This window comes from Bos mutus, chromosome 24 (genome assembly GCF_027580195.1).
Source record: "Bos mutus isolate GX-2022 chromosome 24, NWIPB_WYAK_1.1, whole genome shotgun sequence".
Classification (NCBI taxonomy): Eukaryota; Metazoa; Chordata; class Mammalia; order Artiodactyla; family Bovidae; genus Bos; species Bos mutus.
The window spans coordinates 8,472,426-8,496,035 of record NC_091640.1 but is presented as its reverse complement, the minus strand read 5'-3'; the positions used below and the strand labels follow the sequence as shown (position 1 = coordinate 8,496,035).

The 23,610-nt window shown below is 37.7% G+C and overlaps 1 protein-coding gene across 10 annotated transcripts in view; it reads left to right on the top strand.

Annotated features, from left to right (window-relative positions):
• Window positions 1-23,610, top strand: part of CCDC102B (coiled-coil domain containing 102B) — a 340,996-nt gene that overhangs the window by 30,152 nt on the left and 287,234 nt on the right. For all 10 annotated transcript variants that reach the window (XM_070361705.1, XM_070361701.1, XM_070361709.1 and 7 more), the window contains exons 2-3: window positions 11,038-11,644; window positions 12,997-13,217. In XM_070361705.1, coding sequence (XP_070217806.1) covers window positions 11,054-11,644; window positions 12,997-13,217 — 812 coding nt within the window. In that variant the 5' untranslated portion in view covers window positions 11,038-11,053. The remainder of the gene's footprint in view (window positions 1-11,037; window positions 11,645-12,996; window positions 13,218-23,610) is intronic.

Below are 23,610 nucleotides of genomic sequence, written 5' to 3'. Positions count from 1 at the left end.
AAAGTGAAGAAAGTGGTAGAAATTGAGGTTTGAGAGGGAGGCTGGAGCCAGATCATGTGAAACTGAGACTGTGATTAAATGTTTTCATTTATTCTAATTGCTATAAGGAGGCAATGGTAAGTTTTAATTAGAGAGTTATACATTTATACTTAAAAATTTTAAAGGATTCTTTGGCTGCGGCATGCCAGCTAGATAAAGTGTTAGCAGACATTTCAATAGTAGCAATGTTGAGAGAGGGGGTGATTGTTTTCATAAGACAGAGGCAGCAAAGGTGGAGAGAAGTGCTTGGATCTAGGAAATAATTTGAAGGAACAAGACAATAGAGCTTGCTGACAACGTGTGGGTCGGAGAGAAACTAGGTTTTTGACTTGAGCTGTTGGATGGATGGTGGTACCATTTACTGTGACACTCGTGTGCATAAGTGCTAAGTCCCTTCAGTCGTGTCCTACTCTTCGCGACCCCACACACTCTCGCCCACTAAACTTCTCTGTCCAAGGGATTCTCCAGACAAGAATACTGGGGTAGATTGCCATGCCCTCCTCCAGGGGATCTTCCTGACCCAGAGATTGAAGCTGCATCTCCTGTGACTCTTGCACTGCTGGCGGATTCTTTCCCTCGGAGCCACCAGGCAGGCCCTACTGTGATGTTAATAATGGGAAAACCCCCAAATTTGCAGAGGGCTGGGGCTCAAAAGTCCAGTTTGGTCAATGTTAAGGTTGAGATAGAGATTCCCAATTAGACACCAAGTAGAGATACAGAGAAAATTTTGCACTGCATTAGTCTAGAGCTCAGGTGAAATGGAGCAATTAGAGTTAGGAATTTGATGGTCAATGGCAAAGGCATTCTCTTTAGTGTCATCAAGCTTTGACTCTCCACTATGCAGGGAGGAGCAGCTGCTGGGGCTGCTGCTGCTAAGTCGCTTCAGTCGTGTCCGACTCTGTGCGACCCCGTAGACTGCAACCCACCCCTGTCCCTGGGATTCTCCAGGCAAGAACACTGGAGTGGGTTAGGGAGGAGCAGCAGGGAGAAACAAAGGAGAACAAGTGGGAGGAAGTGCTGAATAATCAGAAGAAGGTGGTGATAAGGAGAACAAAAGACACATGTGTTTAAAAAGCAAGGAATTTTCAATTGCTTTGAAAGTTACTGAAGTCACATTAGGCAAGGGAAAAGATGAGTATCTGACTTGGCAATTGTGATCTTGACAAGTGGGATTTCTATGGAGTAGTGTGTACAGATTTCCAGTTGAAATGGGTAGGTGAGAAACGGGATGTGAGGAAATGAAGAGTGGAAACAAACACATGTGATAATTGTCTCTTTGGTCCTGGGGATACAGAAATAGGACACTTACTTGGTGAGGAAGGTGGTAAGGATGCAATTAGTGTGTGAAAGGGAATGATCCAACAGGGATGGAAATTTTTAGCTAGAGAGATTAATTTCAGGCTTCTGAACTTTAGAAATGTAAGATAATAAGTTTGTGTTGTTTTTCAGGCATTAAGTTTGTGGTAATTTGTCACAAGAGCAACAGAAAACTAATATACCATCTTTGTTGTTGTTGTTTAGTGGATAAGTCATGTTCGACTCTTTTGCGATGCTATGGACTGTAGCCTGCAAGGCTCCTCCCTTGCCTGGGATTTCTCAGGCAAGAATACTAAAGTGGGTTGTCTTTTCCTTCTCCAAGTGCTCTTACTGAGCCAGGGATCAAATCTGTGTTTCCTGCATTGGCAGGTGGATTCTTTACTGCTGAGCCACCTAAGAAGCCCCCAATATACCACCTTTACTGTGGTAATTATTTGCAGAATTGTCTACTACCCCTTAGCTGAACTTAAGTGTATTTTATTTGACTTCCCTGGTGGCTCAGTCAGTAAAGCATCTGCACACAATGTGGGAGACCCAGGTTCAAACCCTGGGTTGGGAAGATCCTCTGCAGAAGGAAATGGCAACCCACTCCAGTACTCTTGCCTGGAAAATCCTGTGGATGGAGGAGCCTGGTGGGCTACAGTTCATGGGGTCACAAAGAGTCAGACATGACTGAGCAACTAAACTTTCTTTCTACATTTTATCATGGCACTGTCTAATAATTATACTGAATAAATAAATTGTGCTCAGTTGTGTCCTACTCTTTGTGGCCCCATGGACTGTAGCCCACCGGATTTCTCTGCCCATGGAATTTTCCATACAAGAACACTGGAGTGGGGTGCCATTTCCTTCTCCAATGCATGAAAGTGAAAAGTGAAAGTGAAGTCACTCAGTCGTGTCTGACCCTTAGTGACCCCATGGACTGCAGCCCACCAGGCTCCTCCATCCATGGGGTTTTCCAGGCAAGAGTACTAGAGTGGGGTGCCATTGGTCTGGTCTTTCTCTTGTCCAGAATAGAACTTAATCTTGTGCCATCTCTCCTGTATGCTCCCTATAGCATAAGACAAATCGATAGTATTGTGATTTCCTTGAGTTGGACTTTATAAGATGTATTGTTTGAACATTCAAAAGGGCAAATTTTAATCTCTGCCACCAATATGGTCACAGATCGTCACACTGAAAATTAAATTCCAGATCATGTTTAAGAAATAGAGCCTCACGAACAATATCATGCAAGCCTTTGTGTAAATATTGTTTTGCTTTAGTAAGAAGTGTGTGCGTGTATGCTCGGTCACTTCAGTTGGGTTCGACTCTGCGGTCTTATGGACTGTAGCCTGCCAAGCTTCTCTCTCCATGGATCCTCCAGTTAAGAATACTGGAGTGGGTTGCCATGCCCTCCTCCAGGGGATCTTTCTGACCCAGGGATCGAACCTGCATCTACTGCATTTCCTGCACTGCAGGTGGATTCTTTACCAGTAAGTCACCCGGGAAGCCCTTAGTAAGAAATAGGGTGAATGAAACAAAGTATTTGGGAATATCATGTATAGATATAGCTCACAAATATGCAGATACATTAGGACATTTCTGCTTCTGATTTCAATTTTTCCTCTTGGCTTTTTGAAGTGATATTTTAGTCAATTTGGATTATCAATGTAAAGAATATACTCGGGAAAATTGAACAGGGGTCACAAAGAGTTGGGCATGACTGAGTGATGAACAGACTAAGAATAAATATTTTTATTAAAAATTTTTATAACTGCATTTCAAAAGTAAATATGACAGCCATTTGGGTTGTATTCTCCAAATTTCATTGTTAAGCCTGTGAAAACTTGCTGGTCAGCTGATGCAGAGCAATTTGGCAGCTACACACATTCCATCAAATGGGTGTGAGAAAATGCTAAATCTTACTGACATGAGAAGACCTTTCTCTTGTTCGCGACAAAGTGGTAACCAGATCCATGAAGAATTTCTGACTTAACCACACACATTCTTTAAGAGCAAATGGGAATGACATAAATGGCTTAGGAATTTTTCTTAGGAAATGCTTAGCAAAATTGGGATGGTTTGTGGTCTTATTCACCACAAAAGGAACATAACTAATGGAAAATATTGATGAATTCTATATTAAAGGAAATTTAACAATTTAGATTATTAAAACAATTTTAACAAAGGAATAGCTTTTAAATAAAGAACAAACAGAAAAAAAAAAAACACAAAACAGGAAGTCATAGGTCCTCCCAGTACCCCTTGGCTTGTCATGAAACTGATAGGAGTTATTTCATTGGTTCATTTGCTCTCACGTTATGACTTAATAATTAGAATTTTGAGTTGTTGGGTATATGCTCTTCTGGATTTTATTTTAATTTTCTAACTAATATTTATAGACACAGCCTTATAGTCCTCTACACTATTTAATGTCTATGAAGTTACACAAAATGGTATAAACATTGTTGCCGTTGTTGAGTTGCTTAGTTGTGTCTGACTCTTTGCAATTCCATCGACGGCAGCACGCCAGGCTTTCCTGTCCTTCACTGGGCAGGAGGCCCTGGAGTTTGCTCAAACTCATGTCCACCGCAATGTAAATTCCAGATTCAGTGTCACCTGCTCACCTTTAGAAGGTGGTAGTATCTTTGACATGACCAGGTTTTTGCTGTTCTTTCCAATAAAATGTGCATCCTGTTAGCCACCTGGAGACATCTGGATATTGTGGCAAGATTATTCTTACATGAAAATAAATTCGACTGGGCTCTCTAGCTCTACTGCAGCTAATACTAATTTCAGTTTTTGGCTCAAAATCTCAACGGATATTTTGGCTTATTTAGTTGGCACTATTAAATTGGATTAGATTACATGAGAAAATTGGGGTAGTTTGTGGTTTCCTTCGCTGAAACCTTGAAATAAGCATAAATACTAAAAAAATGCTAAGAAATTCAACAAGTGTCAGGCTTCCATACAAATAAATAGTAAGTAGCATAGATTTTATATGTATTGTTAGAAGAAATATACTTAAGCTATAAGCTCAAATCTTAGATAAAGTATCTTTCTATCTTAATATTTGTTTACAGGTGAGACATTTCATAAATATTTTAAACCAGAACTTTCTTGAACCTGATTGATGTCCCCGGTACTACAGAAGAGTAGTTAAATTATGCTCTATCCTCCAAGGAATTCTAAGTTATCTGAACCTAAATTTGTGCTTGGCAGGCAGACCACTATAAAAACTTCTAGGTGATCAGCCTGCCAAACCCCAGAAATTTTATTTTTCCAAGACTCATTACAAATGATTCCTTGGTACTTTATAAAGTGGATTGTGGATTTTGGATCTTTCTTTATGTCTACAATCACATTCCAAAGAAGTAAGACTGATAAGTTTACCTGTGACCCAAAAGGTTATCTTTTAATGTGTAACAGTAATTCTTTTTTTAGCCTCTAAAAATGTGGAAAACACTGATATTGTCTGGAAATGGTAACAATAATATCAAGATGCTATGTGGAGAGATTATTCTGAAATAATTTATTTTATAAGAAATGAGGTTAATTTTTTATCATGGAGCATTATCTTAGAAACATTATTTTTCTCAAATAATTTTTCCTGAAAACCTAAAGAAAAAACATCTCATTGATATAAAACAGTGATACATGGCTTCAACAATTCTAAGGAATATAAGAAGTTAGATAGGAAGCAATGAATAGTTGGCTAAGAAAAGACAGGGCTTATCACATGAGTTCCAATTCTTTAAAATAAAGATGATTTCTATTTTATCAGATAATGAAATTTAAATTCAATAATGACTTTTGGAAAACATATATATACATGTTTTAAAATGTTTACATTTGTGCTTATTTTATGCTATACTGATTTTAGAAAATAAAGTAAGCTTTATAGGCAATCTGTACATATTTATTTTATATTATTTAGTTGTCTTCTTTGTGCAAGTATTTCCTGCTTCTATATGATTCTAAAATCTTGAATTCACATCAACAAATGTAGACTTGTGTATAATTTGTATAATTTGACACTGTGTATGGATTTTTAAAAAATATTGTGGTCAACACTTGATCTATATTGATGTGATGTTATATTTGACATATAATTTGTATGTGTATGGATAATTTGACACTGTGTATGGATTTTTAAAAAATATTGTGGTCAACACTTGATCTATATTGATGTGATGTTATATTGTCATTCACTGTAATTATTTCATTTACCTCACTATCACAACTGCAGTCTTCACATTTAATATTTAGTGTTCTCTTGCAAAACACTCCTAAAAATATATTGTATTTTTCTGCTTTGACCCATACAAATTGCATAGGTTTTCGTGCTAATCACTTGTGCATGTTTAACAGGCCACATTTTATAGTGCAATATGATGTTTTACTTTCCTGAATATTAAAAACTGGTTCTTCTTTTTCTCTTTTTATCACAGTGAATGGCATCATGTATATAGCAACAAATGTTCCTTAGCATTATCTTTAGTATCTGAATCAATCTATTTTCTCCTTGTTTACGGCTTTTGTTAACATTATCGCATGTGCATTAGAGATCCTATACTTCTTAGGAAAAAAAAAAACCCAAGACAGGTTTCATTTAGAATTCATTTCCTATAGGTTAATGGAAAGCAATAAGTATAAACAATAAAACAAAAATCTCTTTGGACGTGGTTTTGTCTGCTCTGATAAAGTAACTTCTGCCAAAAATGCTTTTATTTCTGGTCAACCTCATTCTTCTGATAACATAAGACATCGTATGAGACAGACTTTTTTCAGTACGTAGGTGTGTGTTAAATCACAATACACTGCTCATTTCTTTCAAAGAGAGCTAAAATGTGTGATGGTTAGCTTGATTGGTTGGTGTTGGTAATTAGCAAGATCCCAAGATGGCAGAAGACATGTCACTATCACGGAGGAGGCCAAAGGGAGGACCTCAGATGTAGGGTCTCAAGGGATGGGAGAGAGGCAAGCATAGGCCTATGAGCTGCTAGTTGAGGGATGGGGTGGTGGGCATGTGGGGAGAGGGGACTGGGCTCCTGCCTAGTAATTGGGTTCCACAGAGGAGATCACTGAGGCGAGGTTTGTGCAAGGAACAGACACACGAGGGTGGCCGAAGCACAGAGCAGTGGACGAGGCCAGACCTTGCAGCTCCTTTAAGCAATGAGGAGGAGAATGAATTCACTCGAAACACAACATAAGGATCAGCCGACTACTTGTAGGATGGTTTAATGGGAGCTATCTGAACATAAAAATATCCAGAATGGAACTCTGCCCAACGTGTTTATGAATTAACCTAAAAGAGGATCTCACCAGAGTGGATATGGAAAGGCATTGGCCCTGGATTCAAAATTCCTTAATTCCCCAAATGGACTGACCTCTTCTCTTTTTATCTTTCATTTTTCTTTAATTTTTTCCTTAATAAAGTATAGCTGATTTATAATATTGAGTTAGTTTTAGGTACACAGCAAAGTGATTTAGTCATATGTATAGAAGTGAAGTCACTCAGTCGTGTCCGAGTCTTTGCAACCCCATGGACTGTAGCCTACTGGGCTCCTCCGTCCATGGGATTTTTCCAGGCAAGAATACTGGAGTGGGTTGCCATTTCCTTCTCCAGGGGAACTTCCTGACCCAGGGATAGAACCCGGGTCTCCCACATTGTAGGCAGACGCTTTACCGTCTGAGCCACAAGGGAAGCAGTTATATGTATACACATGTATTTTTTTCAGATTATTTTCCACTATACATTGTTATAAAATATTCAATTGTTCCCTGTGTTATACAATAAGTTTTGTTGTTTATCTGTTTTATGTATAGTGGTTTGTATTGCTAATCCCATACTCCTAATTTATTTCTCCCCGGCTCTCTTTTCACTTGGATAACCATACGTTTTTCTGTGGGTTGACTCCTGAGTGTCTGACTTGGACTGGGACCAAGTCTGACCTGCATCAGGACCCTCAGCCCTAGTTTCTTCATATCTGGGATAGAGATAATTATAGTACTGAACATTTCACTGAATAATATTCATGTTATAAAAATTGAGATTATACCCCCTTATTCCATGATATTCAGACCTTTTTTATAAATCACACATTTATCTGTTACTATCCCTAATCTTTAAGCACAGCTTTTCTCCTGCAGTGTGGGAGATCTGGGTTTGATCCCTGGCTTGGGAAGATCCCTTGGAGAAGAGAAGGCTACCTGCTCCAGTATTCTGGCCTGGAGACTCCCATGGACTACAGTCCATGGACTCACAAAGAGTCAGACACGACTGAGTGACTTTCACTTTCACTTTTCTCTTTCAAAAGAGAGGGAAGGAGGGGATTTGCTTGGCAGTCCAGTGGTTAAGGCCCCTTGCTTCCAGTACTAGGGTCATGGGTTTGATCCATGGTGGGGGAACTGAGATCCTGAATGCTGCACAATGTGGCCAATTATTTTTTTTTTAAACTAAACCAAAATAGAGGAAAGAAACTGAAAAAATTAAATAGTACAACTGTCCACGGTGACATACGAGTGACTTGTGTAGCACTGAGGATAACAGTCACCTTGCCTGGGCTAGCCAATCGGTATGCAGTTTCCCATTTAGTAGTCACAAGAACTCAACAAGGCACATGATAATTCTGGTTTCCTTTACAAATAAGGATATGAGTCAAAGGCAATTTGTGATTTGTACACGATCACCTACCTAGAAAATGACAGTCAGAACTCGCACCAATAGACTCTGGAGTCCAATGTCTCATACATAAAACTCCTCGTGGGCAAGAAATAATGCATGTAGTAATATACTCTATACATTGTGGACCCTCAAATTTTATTAATATGGCTATATACTGCATTCAAAACTCCTTGCAGTAATCATGGCAGCCTGATAGTTTTGAAAACAGCTTTATTGAGGTGTCACTGGTATAGAATACTGCATGTGTTTACTGTACACAATTTGATGAGCTTGGCCCTATGTGTGCACTCATGAAAGCATCATTTTCAAGATAATAAACATATCCATCACCTCCAAGAGTTTCCTGGTGCTCCCCACTCCTTTTTTTTTGTGTGTGTGGTAAAAACCATGCAAAAATCAATATAAGAAACCAGATTCAAAAGCATTAGAATATTTTCCCATATATCAAAGGCTCTGTGCTACAAACACTGACAAATGCTTTCATAGTCATCTGAAATAAAACGTGAACATTAGGTACACATTTACAGAGAAAAATGAATGCTTTAATAAATATGCATAAGGATTACATATCTCCACTTAAACTTGCTTGAGAAACACTTTAGGATAGGAAATATTGTTCAAGTTGAAGGGCTGAATAATTAAATCCCACTCTATTTTGTTTAGTCAGATGTGAAAAAATACATAGTTAACTGACAGGTAAGATCTCCATGTACCAGAATCCAATTATCAAGTCATCAAAAAACTAGTGAGATAAAAGTTAATGAGACATTTTAAGGACATTACAATTTTATGATACTGATTTATTTTTTTAAATAGTACTGTTAACTTTAATATGTTGAAATAAATTTTCTGTCTTCATTTGGAAATTTCTACCAAAAGAAATACAGCATTATTTATATGTATAAATATATATATATATATACACACACATATATATATATACATACACAGATACCAAGGTGGTTCAGTGGTAAAGAATCCACCTGCCAATGCAGGAGAAACAGGACACAGTCTCAGGGTCAGGAAGATCCTCTGGAGAAGGAAACGGGAACCCACTCCAGTATTCTTGCCTGGAGAATCAGAGGAGCCTGGTGGGCTACAGTCCATGGTGTTGCAAAGAATTGGACACAACTGAGTGAGTGAGCATGGCATAGTACCTACTTGTAATTAAGAGTTCTTTTTGTTTTTTGTTTTTTAATATTGATCTTGGTTTACTAAAGGTCCAAGAAACTTGGTCAGTTATATTACCATTGCCTCTGAATTACAGTGAATGAAAGGAACATTTACTCCAAGTCAGCACTAATTCAAATATGATTGGACATATACTAATACTAACAAAAATATTTACCATGAATTTATATTATTATCATAAATACTATGATAAGGAGTGAATTGGTTTGGCATCTCTACAGAATACTTATTAAAATGTGTGTGTGTGTGTGTTTTTTTACTACAACTGAAAGTAATATGCATTTAATATTATATTGTCTGTTTTTTCCAGTGAATCAAAGTTTATTTTGTAACTTAATTGAGATAATGAAACCCCTTCAGTTGATTAAATAGATGGTTCATAAAAAGGCAGTTTATGATCTGTAACTATATAAAAGGAAATGAAAAAGGGAGTAACTAATGTCATGAATATGAAATGTTATCTAAGACTATTTACACCAGAAAAATCTTTGATAATAAAAATGGGTAATCTTATACAAACACAGAACTTTATGAGTTTGTAAATTAACCTGCATGTTCTGAGCATTTATTTTAAAGAAAACGTTCCACTTGCTAAATCCTCAATGTGGCTATGTTGCTATATTGAATAAGGTAATGGGTGTACATACTCATAAGAAAGGTTTGCATTTACCAATTAATTTGTCTTTGCTATTTATACTTGAAACTGTTTTTAATTCCCTTTTAAATTGCTGAGACTGTGTTCAGTGTCATCTGTGAAGCCTCTAAATTTCTGGAGAACAGCCCATCATTTCTTTAGCAGTGTTCCTTAGAGGACCCTGTAAACACCCTAGGAAGATAACATTGATTTGACACATAATGTAATACTAAATTTGATTAAAAATATTTTTATGGGCATATTATGTATTGTAAATTTAGACTATAAAGTCTTTAAGGACAAAGACTACATCTTACTCATAATATTTTATTTTTTGAACTTCTAATGATATGAGCCATGGTAGGAAATTAATTCATGTATCAGTTAGACGTCATTATGACTGCAAGTAACAGAAAACTCATCATAGCTTAAATAAATATGGGTAATCGTTCTCACATAGCAAGGAGACTAGAGGCATGGCGTCTATGTTCCACGCTGCAGCGCCATCATTACATCAGGTACTTTCTCTCGTGTTCCACCATTTTTAACATTACAGGACAGCTTTTACACTTGCTGTCTTTCTAGATCATGACTTTGTTCGGGTAGGAAGAAGGCAGAAGGAAAGCGTTCTCATTCTCATATTTTCACATTTTTCTCGCAGATTTCCCCTCACATCTCATCAGCCAGAGCCAAGTCATATGTTGCTTTAAGAGTTAAATGGGGGTCTGTCATGGAAGACTTAGACCACTCATGATTTAGCCCCTCCTGGGATGAAATAGGGTTTTACCCTTCCAGAGATCAATAGCTTCTGCCTTCTACTTGAACAAATCGTGCTTTAGTTAGCAGGGAATAGGGGACCATTGAGCAGTTAATGGCCAATGTGTGTTGCAATAAATATTACCTGAAAAGGACCGGATTTGTTAAAATGAATTATTCATGTCCCACGCTAGCCCCAATTGGGTCTCTGCGTATTTATTTGTATTTGTTCGGCAAAATAAAATGGGAGCAATTTCTGTTTCTTTGAGGATAATTACGAACGCACGAATTCCTCTATATTTTTAGTTACAGAGGAAGGAAAAACATGCAGTATTGAAAAGATGCCTTGTTTCCGTCAACTTTAGGTAGGTATTGCTCTTATCATTGCAGAGGAAATTCAAATGCAATTATGTTCTCTGTCTTTTCTTAGGCCTGAAAAGATAAACATGAATTTAGATTCCATTCATCGGTTAATCGAGGAAACACACATCTTCGGGATGCAGCAGTCGTGCGTTAGATCACCGTGCGACCTGGCGGCACCTGCCCCGGCCCGCGGGGACCCTGGCAGCTCCTGTCCATCTCCTCTCGGGCCGCAGTCTCCTGCCGCCCGCAGTGGCCGTGCTCCCTCCTGGAGTACCAGCGAGTGGGATATCCGCGCTGAGCTTCGCCTGCGGGAGCTGGAGGAGGTCAAGGCCCGCGCCGCTCAGATGGAGAAGACCATGCGGTGGTGGTCGGACTGCACCGCTAACTGGCGAGAAAAGTGGAGTAAAGTTCGAGCCGAAAGGAACAGCGCCAGGGAGGAAGGCAGGCAACTCAGAATCAAGTTAGACATGGCCGTGAAGGAGTTGAGTGCTCTGAAAAAGAAGCAGCCTTTGCCGCATCCGGTGGAGGCCACCCAGGACCGGAAGCTTCCTGGTTTCCCCGAAGTGGCCCGTGCACAGAGAGACCCATTGCAAATTGGTTCCAAAACGTGTGAGTCCATCAGAGAGTGTTTGGGAAAAAGAGAATTTCCCACCAAGGAGAACGCAAATAGTAAGGTCAGGAGAAGAATCCAGAGATTGTGTGCATATGTGAATGCTGTGTCTACTCACAAGGAGGGGCGGGAGATAGCAAAGCCAGTGGTGACTGGATTTGTTGTTTAGGCTGCTAGAACAAAGGACCACAGACTGGGTGACTTTTCAGAAACAGGAATTATCTTCTCACCATTCTAGAGGCTAGAAGTCTGAGATCAAAGTGTTAGCAGGGCTGGCTTCCACTGAGGCCTTCTTCCTTGGCTAACAGACAGTCGTCTTCTCCCTGTGTTTTCACGTGTTTTCCTCTGTATGTGTCTATTGGTCGAAATTTCCTCCTCTTTAAAAAAATTTTTTTATTGAGTTATAGTTGATTTACAGTGTTGTGTAAATTTCTACTGTACAGCAAAGTGATTGTCATACATGTGTTGTTTTTCCTGACAATCTCTAGGTCGATCCATGTTGCTGCAGATGGAATTATTTCATTCTTTTTAATGGTTGTGTAATATTCCCTTGTATACATGTATCTTCTTTATCCATGACTCTGTCAAGGAACACTTAGGTTGCTTCCATGTCTTAGCTATTGTAAACAGTGCTGCAATGAACATTGGGGAGCATGTATCATTTGGGGCATGTTTTTCTCTGGGTATATTCACAGGAGTGGGATTGCATGGTCCTGTTGTAATTTGATAAATACTGGGCTTCCCTTCTGGCTCAGCTGGTAAAAGAATCCATCTGCAATGCAAGAGACCTGGGTTCGATCCCTGGGTTGGGAAGATTCTCTGGAGAAGGGCAAGGCTACCCACTCTAGTATTCTGGCCTGGAGAATTCCATGGACTGTGTAGTTCATGGGGTTGCAAAGAGTTGGACTGGACTAAACGACTTTCACTTTCACTTTCTTTCATTAACAACCCACAGAACATGCTTAAGGAAACTACGAGTTCATGTTATCTCTTTAAATAGTTTATACTATTTACTGTTTATATTATTACTCCTTTCTATTTAATTCTACCTCTAAAACAAAAAAATAATATCTTGCTGTTCTATGATTCCATCTAAAATGTTAAGCTTTTCCATAATGTATAGGGTTTATGGTAGATGTAATGTAGATTTCATTGTAAATGAAAACTTTTAAAACACTGTGGAGATACTTGTTTTATTAGAATAAGGTAAGACATTGAAAGGGAAAAAAAGCCTGAGAAATTATAATTTAAACTTTGACCATATACCACTATTAGAGAATGATAAATAAATGAAACAAAAAATTTGATGTTGAATCATAACATTTTATTTCCATTCAAAAATGTTTTTTTCATGATTTCTATATATTTAATTTTAAAATTCAACACTAACCATTGTTTTGTATTTTTTTTTTTCAGGAAGCGAGTTTGATTATTGACCCATTAAAATTAAGTGAGGAGATGAAACTCAGTCTAGACTGTCCTGATTTATTCAAGAATGGCATTTCTGAAAATTGTACAGTGAGACCTGGATTAAGACTGCAGGCAATAAATCTGCCTCTGGAGAATGAAATGCCTGAAATTTCAGCTTTGCAGGGGTATTTGGATGATTTCCAAAAAGTCTTATGGAAAGAAAGGGAGTAAGTACTAATCACTATCTTCCTTAATGAAGTCTGTCTTTCAAACTTCTTAAAATTGTGAAGCCTTGTAAGCTGGCCATTTGGTAAAGTATTTTACCTATGACTAAAATATTAATTACTAATATTTAAAAATGTGTTGAATTTTACATTCATTTTTTGAATTTTGAAAAGTTATAACATGTTAGCTTTTATCTTTTTTTAAATCTTAGCCTTGTTCTCATCATCTCTGGTAGATTCACCTTTATTATATTTGAATTACTAATGTATATGGTTAAAATAGCCTGTGTATTATCTAACTTTTACAGCACTCATAGATTTCAGTGAGTCAGTAAAGTTGGATACGTTAATATTCATAATGGACAGCTCACAATTTTGTGAGGTATTGATTGCCAAAAAAAGATGCTGTCTTCATTGACCATTTGGGGTATAGAGGAAGGATACTGCTGCTGCTGAGTCACTTCAGTCGTGTCCCACTCTGTTGGACCCCATGGACAGCAGCCCACCAGGCTCCCCGTCCCTGGGATTCTCCAGGCAAGAACACTGGAGTGGGCTGCCATTTCCTTCTCCAATGCATGAAAGTGAAAAGTGAAAGTGAAGTCACTCAGTCGTCTCCGACTCTTAGCGACCCCATGGACTGCAGCCCACCTGGCTCCTCCATCCGTGGGATTTTCCAGGCAAGAGTACTGGAGTGGGTGCCATTGCCTTCTCCAAGGAAGGATACTAGACTTGAGATTAGTATCCCCTGATATTCATCTTGTTCTGACATACTCTGCATATGTGATATTGGATTAACCAAGAGCTGTTATTGTCAGCTTCATAAAAATATGGATAGAGATGCCTGTGTTCCAATGGTCTATTGTTTTATAACAGAACTTCCCAAATGCTGATTATTATTGAGATAGCAATCACCAGGTATTCTGCTCATGAATCTTGAGCATGAATCTGTATGGACAGTTCATATCTTGCTACATGTGTCTTCAGCTGGGATGGCTCAAAGGATGGGCTGACTTTAGGTGTGTGGGGGTGTAGTGTATCATCTGAAGCCTCACTTACTCCCAGATCTGGCAGTTGATCTTTTTTTGCTCCTCTGGGTGTTAGTTGGAACATCTTCACATGGCCTATTTGTGTGGCCACTTGGCTTCCCCGTGGCATAATGGCTTGGCTGAACGTGAACATCCAAAGGGCACAGAGAGAAATAGACGGTATTTTAATGACTTTGCTTCACAAGTCACGTAGTATCACTTCTGCCCTCTGCACTGAAATCTTACGAGTATCAAACATAATGCCTAGGAAAGCAGCCTCTGATATGATTTACTCAACATGAGTTTTTTGTTGTTGTTTCCTCTTTATTACCCTAGAAAATTATTAGCATTGTGTGGAGTATTTGATGGTACTTTAAAATGTGGCCCCTAGATCTGAAAATAATTATTTTTCCATATTCTTTTGTTATAAGATTCTTAATGGACAGAATAAAAAAAAAAACTGGGAATGTATATTATCACTAAGTATGCATATAACTATATATTATGTAATGGTTTTAATTCCCCTGGTTTAAATGGATTGAAACAGTGATAAGTATGCACACAGACCTCTCACAAATACTCTAAGCTCTATAACAGTCAATCCTTTTCTGTCAGCCACAAGCCTCTCGTGAGTCCCTTTGACATTTAGTCCTACCTCGAATTCCCTTTTTCAGATTCTTTGTACCTCACCATATGCACAGATTATGATAATACAAGTATCTGTGTAGGTAATAAATATTTATTATTCTACTACCAAGTGTAAATTCCTAACAGAAGTGATCAACATTAGTAGCAAAAGAGAATAAAATTGAATTTTATGCCTGCACCCATGTACTGTGCTTCCGTCTAACTCTGCGATCCCATGGACTGTAGCCCACTAGGCTCCTCTGTTCATGGGGATTCTCTCTGCAAGAGTCTGCACCCATACTAACAATTAATTTACTCTGTAACTACAAGTCTCAGTCAAGTTCTAACCTCCGGGCTTCATTTCTTGAAGGATTTAACTTTTTAGTGGTTATAGACTTCTCTCCAACCCACTCGCATTACTTCACCAACATATCGTAACAGGAATAATGTGAAAATGCTGTTTCCGACGTGTAAACTCCCCAAGGTGCCAGCTTGAATGATACACCTTTGTGTCTTTACACTCTCACTTGTACACATGCCCTCATGTATACATCGTTTATGTTTTGACTTCCTGGGATAAATGAATAATTCCCACGGTAAGTAAATCCTCCAGTTCTCAGCAGCTTGTATATATAAACTGTAGACAGGCTAGAGAGAATGAAGGTGGAAACAGGACTTTTGATTCCATTTTGCTTCCTTATTCTCCCTTTAAGAAATAGTCCCTCAGTGTGTATGCCCAGCAGTGGGATTGCTGGGTCATAAGGCAGTTCTATTTCCAGTTTTTTAAGGAATCTCCACACTGTTCTCTATAGTGGCTGTACTAGTTTGTATTCCCACCAACAGTGTAAGAGGGTTCCCTTTTCTCCACACCCTCTCCAGCATTTATTGCTTGTAGACTTTTGGATCGCAGCCATTCTGACTGGTGTGAAATGGTACCTCATTGTGGTTTTGATTTGCATTTCTCTGATAATGAGTGATGTTGAGCATCTTTTCATGTGTTTGTTAGCCCTCTGTATGTCTTCTTTGGAGAAATGTCTATTTAGTTCTTTGGCCCATTTTTTGATTGGGTCATTTATTTTTCTGGAGTTGAGCTGTAGGAGTTGCTTGTATATTTTTGAGATTAGTTGTTTGTCAGTTGCTTCATTTGCTATTATTTTCTCCCATTCTGAAGGCTGCCTTTTCACCTTGCTAATAGTTTCCTTTGTTGTGCAGAAGCTTTTAAGTTTAATTAGGTCCAATTTGTTTATTTTTGCTTTTATTTCCAATATTCTGGGAGGTGGGTCATAGAGGATCCTGCTGTGGTGTATGTCAGAGAGTGTTTTTCCTATGTTCTCCTCTAGGAGTTTTATAGTTTCTGGTCTTACGCAGCACTGTTTATAATAGCCAGGACATGGAAGCAACCTAGATGTCCATCAGCAGATGAATGGATAAGAAAGCTGTGGTACATATACACAATGGAGTATTACTCAGCCATTAAAAAGAATACATTTGAATCAGTTCTAATGAGGTAGATGAAACTGGAGCCTATTATATAGAGTGAAGTAAGCCAGAAAGAAAAACACCAATACAGTATACTAACGTATATATATGGAATTTAGAAAGATGCTAACAATAACCCTGTGTACGAGACAGCAAAAGAGACACTGATGTATAGAACAGTCTTATGGACTCTGTTGCAGAGGGAGAGGGTGGGAAGATTTGGGAGAATGGCATTGAAACATGTATACTATCATGTATGAAACGAGTTGTCAGTCCAGGTTCGATGCACGATACTGGATGCTTGGGGCTAGTGCACTGGGACGACCCAGAGGGAGGGTATGGGGAGGGAGGAGGGAGGAGGGTTCAGGATGGGGAACACATGTATACCTGTGGTGGATTCATTTTGATATTTGGCAAAACTAATACAATTTGTAAAGTTTAAAAATAAAATAAAATTTAAAAAAAAAAGGAGAAAAAAAAAAAAAAGAAATAGTCCCAAGAGTCCATGAATTAACATTAGCCAGCAATCCACAGAAGGAAGTTGCAGAATCTTTTTTTTTCTTCTATATAAGAGAATGTTTCCCAAGGATATAGTACACACTGTTACAATAAATCTGTCTAATCTTTTAAATTCTTCCTCCTGGAATCTCAGTGAGTGGGTGGCTGGAGTTGAGAAGATGGGAATGTATTTTTTTCTATGTTCCCATTTAGTGGGAAATTTCTCTTGACTAGAGTACAACAATTAACCTAGAGAACTCAGGGACTCATTGCCAACATCTCATGACTAGAATGCCCTCATCGAAAACACTTAAGTTTTTCTATTATTTGTACTCTGAGTATTTGTTCAGTTTGATAAATAATCGCTCAGTATCTGGAAGTCGCTTGTGTACTGAGAACTTGTATATTTATGATCTCTTTTAAAAAATGACTTCCCAGGTAGAAATTTTGAGATGACAGAAGGAAAACTGATCCTCACATAGAATGCTGCTGCTGCTAAGTCACTTCAGTTGTGTCCTACTCTGCAACCCCATAGACAGCAGCCCACCAGGCTCCCCTGTCCCTGGGATTCCCTAGGCAAGAACACTGGAGTGGGTTGCCATCACCTTCTCCAATGCATGAAAGTGAAAAGTGGAAGTGAAGTCGCCCAGTTGTGTCCGACTCCTAGCGACCCCATGGACTGCAGCCTACCAGGCTCCTTCGTCCATGGGATTTTCCAGGCAAGAGTACTGGAGTGGGGTGCCATTGCTTTCTCCGAAGAGAAACGATGAGATGAACTATTCTGATGCAGTGTTTTAGCATTCAGAATTAGTTCTAAAGTTAAACTGCAGATGGCACCTTTATCCCTTAGAAAGTGCTGGCTTTGTGTTGATTAATCTGAGTTTTAGTCTCCCTTTTAATTTAATGTAATTAATTTATTTTTAATTGAAGGATAATTGCTTTACAGTATTGTATTGGTTTCTACTAAACATCAATATGAATCAGGCATAGGTTTACCCATGTTTCTTGATTTGTTTTCAATATAAGAAGAGTTTTGCTTTGCTTCATTAAATGTTGTGTTTTTCTGTAATAAAATTAGATTTTAAATATTGGTGAGATGGTATCCCAAGTTGAAAATGCTCCAGTGACTAGCATGAGATAGAAATATAGACATGTACACACACACACGGATGTGAATATACGTGTATCCCTCAATTAACATAATGAAAAATTTCATGCAGGTCTGGTAAAGTGCGTGTGTGCTTAGTTGTGTTCGACTCTTTGCGACCCCATGGATTCTAGCCTGCCAAACTCCTCTGTGCATGAGATTTTTCAGGCAAGAATACTGGAGTGGGTTGCCATTTCCTGCACCAGGAGATCTTCCCGACCCAGGGATTGAACCTGCATCTCCTGTGTCTCCTGCATTGCAGGTGGATTCTTTCTTTACCTGCTGAGCCATCAGGGAAAGCCCATTTTATTGTACCTTTTGATCCCATCTCCTTGCTTTGCCCACGTCCCAGCTCCTGGCATCCACCACTCTATTCTCTGTTTCTTTTATTTTTTTGATTTTTTTTTTTTTTATTGAAGGATAGTTGCTTTACAGAATTTTGTTTTCTGTCAAACCTCGACATGAATCAGCCATGGTTACATATGTACATCTCTGTTTCTTTAAGTTCAACTTAGATTTAAGCCTTTGATCCATTTCAAGTTAATTTTTGTGTTTTTTTGCCTTTTTTTTTTTTTAACTGTAAAGTATCTCTTTTGTGTTTGGGCAGTCCTATACCTATGAGAGAATCTATCTGTCTGTATAGACTCTAAAAACGCTAGTACGTTTCTACCTCAGTTCCCTTTGCAGGTAGGCTGCAGACCTTTGACATAGCCATTTGGATATTTTAGCAGAAGGCATTACTCCAAAAAGAAGAGTGGGCCAGAATCCAACCTGGTGAGGGGGGGAAGACAGTGGATGTGGTCACATCTTGTTTTCAGAGCCAAAAGGGACCTCTTGTGTCTGGTGACACCACCCTGTGACTTGAGTTGGGGGTATTGAGGTCGTGCTGTGATGTCTGTGCCTAAACGGTGACTGCAGTATGGTGCTGGCAGGAAGACTTTCTGTGGCTTTATCTCTGGTGTTTCTGACTGCACGTTCCCCATTTGCTTTTCTGGCTCTCCCAGAGATTCCTTGTGCTATTAATATCCCTCTCTGCTTAAATGAGCTGATTCGGGTGTATTGTTTGTCAGTCACGTAGTTGATACCGGGATAATGTGAGGCAACAGGCAGTGGGGGCATCTGAGGACCAGTTCTGTGACATGAGGTGGGTTTTTCTCCTGGCTGTGTGCCTCCACGCCTTGGTCTCTGATCCTCTTGGGCATCTCCGAGCTTAACAGTATTCATTAAAGTCATCGCTTTTCTAATTAAATTACCTATATATGGCTTTGACTGTTGAAAGATGCTGAAAATGAAAGATATTGAGAGATGTTACTGCTGAAAGAGTAAATAGGAGTGAATCACAAAGTGACAAATATGTTGCATATTAAAAGTATATTTGTATAATTTTTTATTATTCATCATGTAATATTAACTTTAAATTTTAGACTAAGGGAAACTGTATATCTAGATATTATTACAAATTAATTATTTTTGCCTGGCAAAAAAAATGACGTTTATAGGTCTCTAAGAAAATACTAAGAAACTACTGACTAGATACTTTACAATGAAATTTCACACAGGTTTCAGAAATGAATTAATATCTATTGTCAGATAGTAATATTTCAGGGATTTTATTTCTGAAAAATATTTTGATTAATCTTCTTGTCTAGATGTTTAAAATTTATGCTCACTTATTTGATCATCATGGGACAGTTAACAAAGTATAAAAAGATTTCATGGAAATATAATCACATATTCATATCTGTTTATAAAACCATTTTGGTTCATATATATTTTTAGATCATGAAATATATATTTTAGCAGTTTGATTTTTAAAAGTTTATATAATCATATTAAAATATTGTATTTTTTCTGAGCTTTGTCTTAGTAATTTTGTTTTTTTAAAGAATCTGTGCATAAAATATGCAATATCCTTTAAAGTAAATTAGGTTTGTTTGTTTTTCTTTTTTGCTTTCTTGTAGTTCAAATATGAAGATAGTTTAAATTCCAATTATAAATTTAAGTATAATTGTCAATTTTGAAAATCTCTTTGAAATGTAGAACAAATGGATTAGGTCAGAAAATTAAGGATTTAAAGAATGCCCTTTGTTGCGTAAATTTAAGTGCTCACTGTCCTTACGGCCTAATGCTCGAAACAGTCACGAATTTTTTTAATAAAGCTATGCTAAAAAAAATCCAAGCACCACATTGCTATTAAATAAATTTTTATGAATTGCCTGTTCTCTCACTTCTCTGACTAAATTGTACCCTTTTACATAATAAAATGTATAATTTTCTTTTACTAAAAATAAATAATTATTCTATTTATCATATTATTTTATTAAATAAGTAAATAATAGTAACTTTTAATAACTGTTAGTATTTTTATTTAAGATGCATACTTAAGAGAGAAATAATGTAGTATTTTAAATATGACTAATCTACCTTAAATAAAGAATACAAATGATTATGTATTCATTTTAATATACTTTGCAAAATTCAATTATTTTTCTTTCATGAACTGGCTTTGGTTACTTATTCTGAATCTAGATATAATCTAAATATAGTTGTATCTTTATACTATATATTTTATACATCAAACTAAGATTAAAAGTTTGACATATCATTTGAAAGGTTCTTCTTGAACTTCTTATAAAACTCTTGAGTATATAGCTACCCCAATAATTTTGATGACATTTTTGAGGATCAGCATTTATTCTACAGTAACTATAAATCATTTTAATATTAATATGAGCTTCTTTTGCTAACATTATAATCTGATTTATTAAAGTGTGATGTTACAAGCTGATGCTGATTTCTCAACATGTATAATTTTGAATTTATAAATTCAGACTTTTCTCAAATTTTCAAGTTTTAGTTTTATATTCCAGTTATAAATATATTAATTCTCAAAATTAATTTTGAGAAAATTTGTCACTGTGCACTTCTTTACACAAATATAGTTGGTTAATATCCCTTAATGAACTTATTTTATTAAGGTTTTCCTTTTCCTTTTTGAAAATATCAATTACTGACAATATATTCTACTCATGTAATTCTAATGAATTAAAATTGTAAATACAGTGATTCTTAAACATTTTAATGAAATCATAAGCAGTACAATTGTATTATATTTTCAACTTAAATTTACAAGTTCAAGTTAGTACTTACAAATATTTAAATATGCCTTATCATCTAAAACTTCAAAAGCTAAATGCCAAACATATATGTTAATGTACAATTGACTTTTATATATTCTTTCTATATTCAACACAAACTATTAGTATTTGGAAGCTTGTTCATTGTTTCTGTTCTTAGTACTATTCTTGAAATCCCAGACAGAGTTACTAAGGCAAAAATCACAGCATGGTAGGCAACTGGGGTGTCATCAGCTGGCTAAGTCTGTGTATCTATCAGAATTTTTGGAGTCTTTTTGGGTCCTCAACTTCAACAGTTCAGGTTGAGAAAAATGAACATTTTTCTTTGTTCATTGCAATGTATTTGCTGTGTTAATAAGGGATTCCAAAATATAGTCCTATAAATGGTGCTGTTTTTTTTTTTTTTTTACAATTGAGTCTTTTGAGGTGAAGTAAAGCCATAGCAGGGGGAGGAAATGAGAACCCACTCCAGTATTCTTGCCTAGAGAATCCCATGGACAGAGGAGCCTAGTGGGCTGCTGTCCATGGGATCACACAGAGTCTTCTGGACACAACTGAAGTGACTTAGCATGCATGCATGCACTGGAGAAGGAAATGGCAACCCACTCCAGTGTTCTTGCCTGGAGAATCCCAGGGATGGCGGAGCCTGGTGGGCTGACGTCTATGGGGTCGCACAGAGTCAGGCATGACTGAAGCGACTTAGCAGCAGCAGCAGAGCCATAACAAATTCTTTTACATCCCCTCATTTTATGACTTGATTCATAAACTTGAACAACTGTTTAGTTGTTTAGTTGCTTCGCTTTGCAACCCTGAGGACTGTAGCCCACCAGGCTCCTCTGTCCATGGGATTTCCCAGGTAAGAATACTGGAGTGGGTTGCCATTTCCTTCTGCAGCAGATCTTCTTGACCCAAGGATCGAACCTGTGTCTCCTGCATTGGCAAGCAGATTCTTTATCACTGAGTCACCAGGGAGCGCCCACAGTGGGCTTCTTACCCATTGACTGCATTAAACTAATATGTTATGGCCTAGTTGTATTTTAAATTATTTTCATAGTATTGCTAGCTAGAAGATTTATAGTTCTTGTAAATATGGAAATGACATTCTATTGGTAATGTCAGGCACATTTTCTATTTCTAAGACACTGCAAGTGACAATTTTGCCATGTGTCCACCACAAAATAACATGTATCATTATTTTTCTAGCTTCTTATGTTTTACCACTGTTTTTTCCCCAGCTTTGTCCACCATCTGATCCCCAGATTAAGCCTACGTATTTTTCATTTTGTTAGTATCATTTCCTATATCAGCTCTCTTCAGCTGCATAAAAAGATAGTTATGAGTCAGAGACTCGGAACAACAGTGTATTTTGTCCAGGTGGATGCAAGGTCAGCTGGCCTCCACTGGCCCAGCTGGGCTTGGCTTCTGGGTAAGGTTGGACTCAGTTCTGCTTCCTATGTTTATTTGGGGGACAGATGTTCCTGGGGAAGCTCTTTCCACATTGATGGCTGAGGCATAAGACAAGAAGCCTAACCACCCAAATTCAGTTCAGATTTCTGCAATCCGTCACTTTGGCTAATATCTCATTGTCAAAGCCCAGAATCGAGGGCTGGGGAAAGCCCTGTCCATAGAAGCAGAAGAGAGAGAATGAGTATTTTTAACAGTAATCTAGTGGTGCTAGATGCACCCACCTGACGATGCAGGAAACATAAGAGATGCAGGCTTGATTCCTGGGTGAGGAAGATCTTCTGGAGGGAGGGTATGGTAACCCATTCCAGTATTCTTGCCTAGAGAATCCCATGGACAGGGCAGCCTGGTGGGCTACAGTCCATAGGGTCTCAAAGAGCCAGACATGACTGAAGCGACTTACTACGCACCCCATACAGTCTACTACATGGATGAGGACTGGCCATTTGCAAAGGTTGACCTTTGTTAATTACAACCAGAAATAAACCATTATTTTCAGTGACTCACTCTAACAGACATGTGGGCATGGGAAAAATAATCAGTGATGAGATATTAAAGGACCAGATTTTAATTCAAGTTTTGTCACTTATTCTACAAATAGAGAAATTAATTTCAATTATTTTAACTAATTTAAAGATCCCAGGGAAATTGTTAAAACAGAATTTCAAAAAATACAGTATTTTTGTATCTCCAATAAATGATTGATTACTTAAATCGTTAGGTGTGCTCCTTAGTATTCTCTGTCGTATCAAAGAATTCTTCCTATACAGTCACAATATGAAGTTGGATTAAAACCATGTTAAACTTAGAAACATATATACCTCCTTTGTAAGGAAACAATATGAATAAGAAGCATTGAAAGAAATGAATGAACAATGCAGGAGAAAGTAGGCAGAAAGTCAATTATTTGATACTGGCAAAGCCAAATTAAGTATATTTAAACTACTGTAACAGAGAAGGCAATAGCATCCCACTCCAGTACTCTTGCCTGGGAAATCCCATGGACGGAGGAGCCTGGT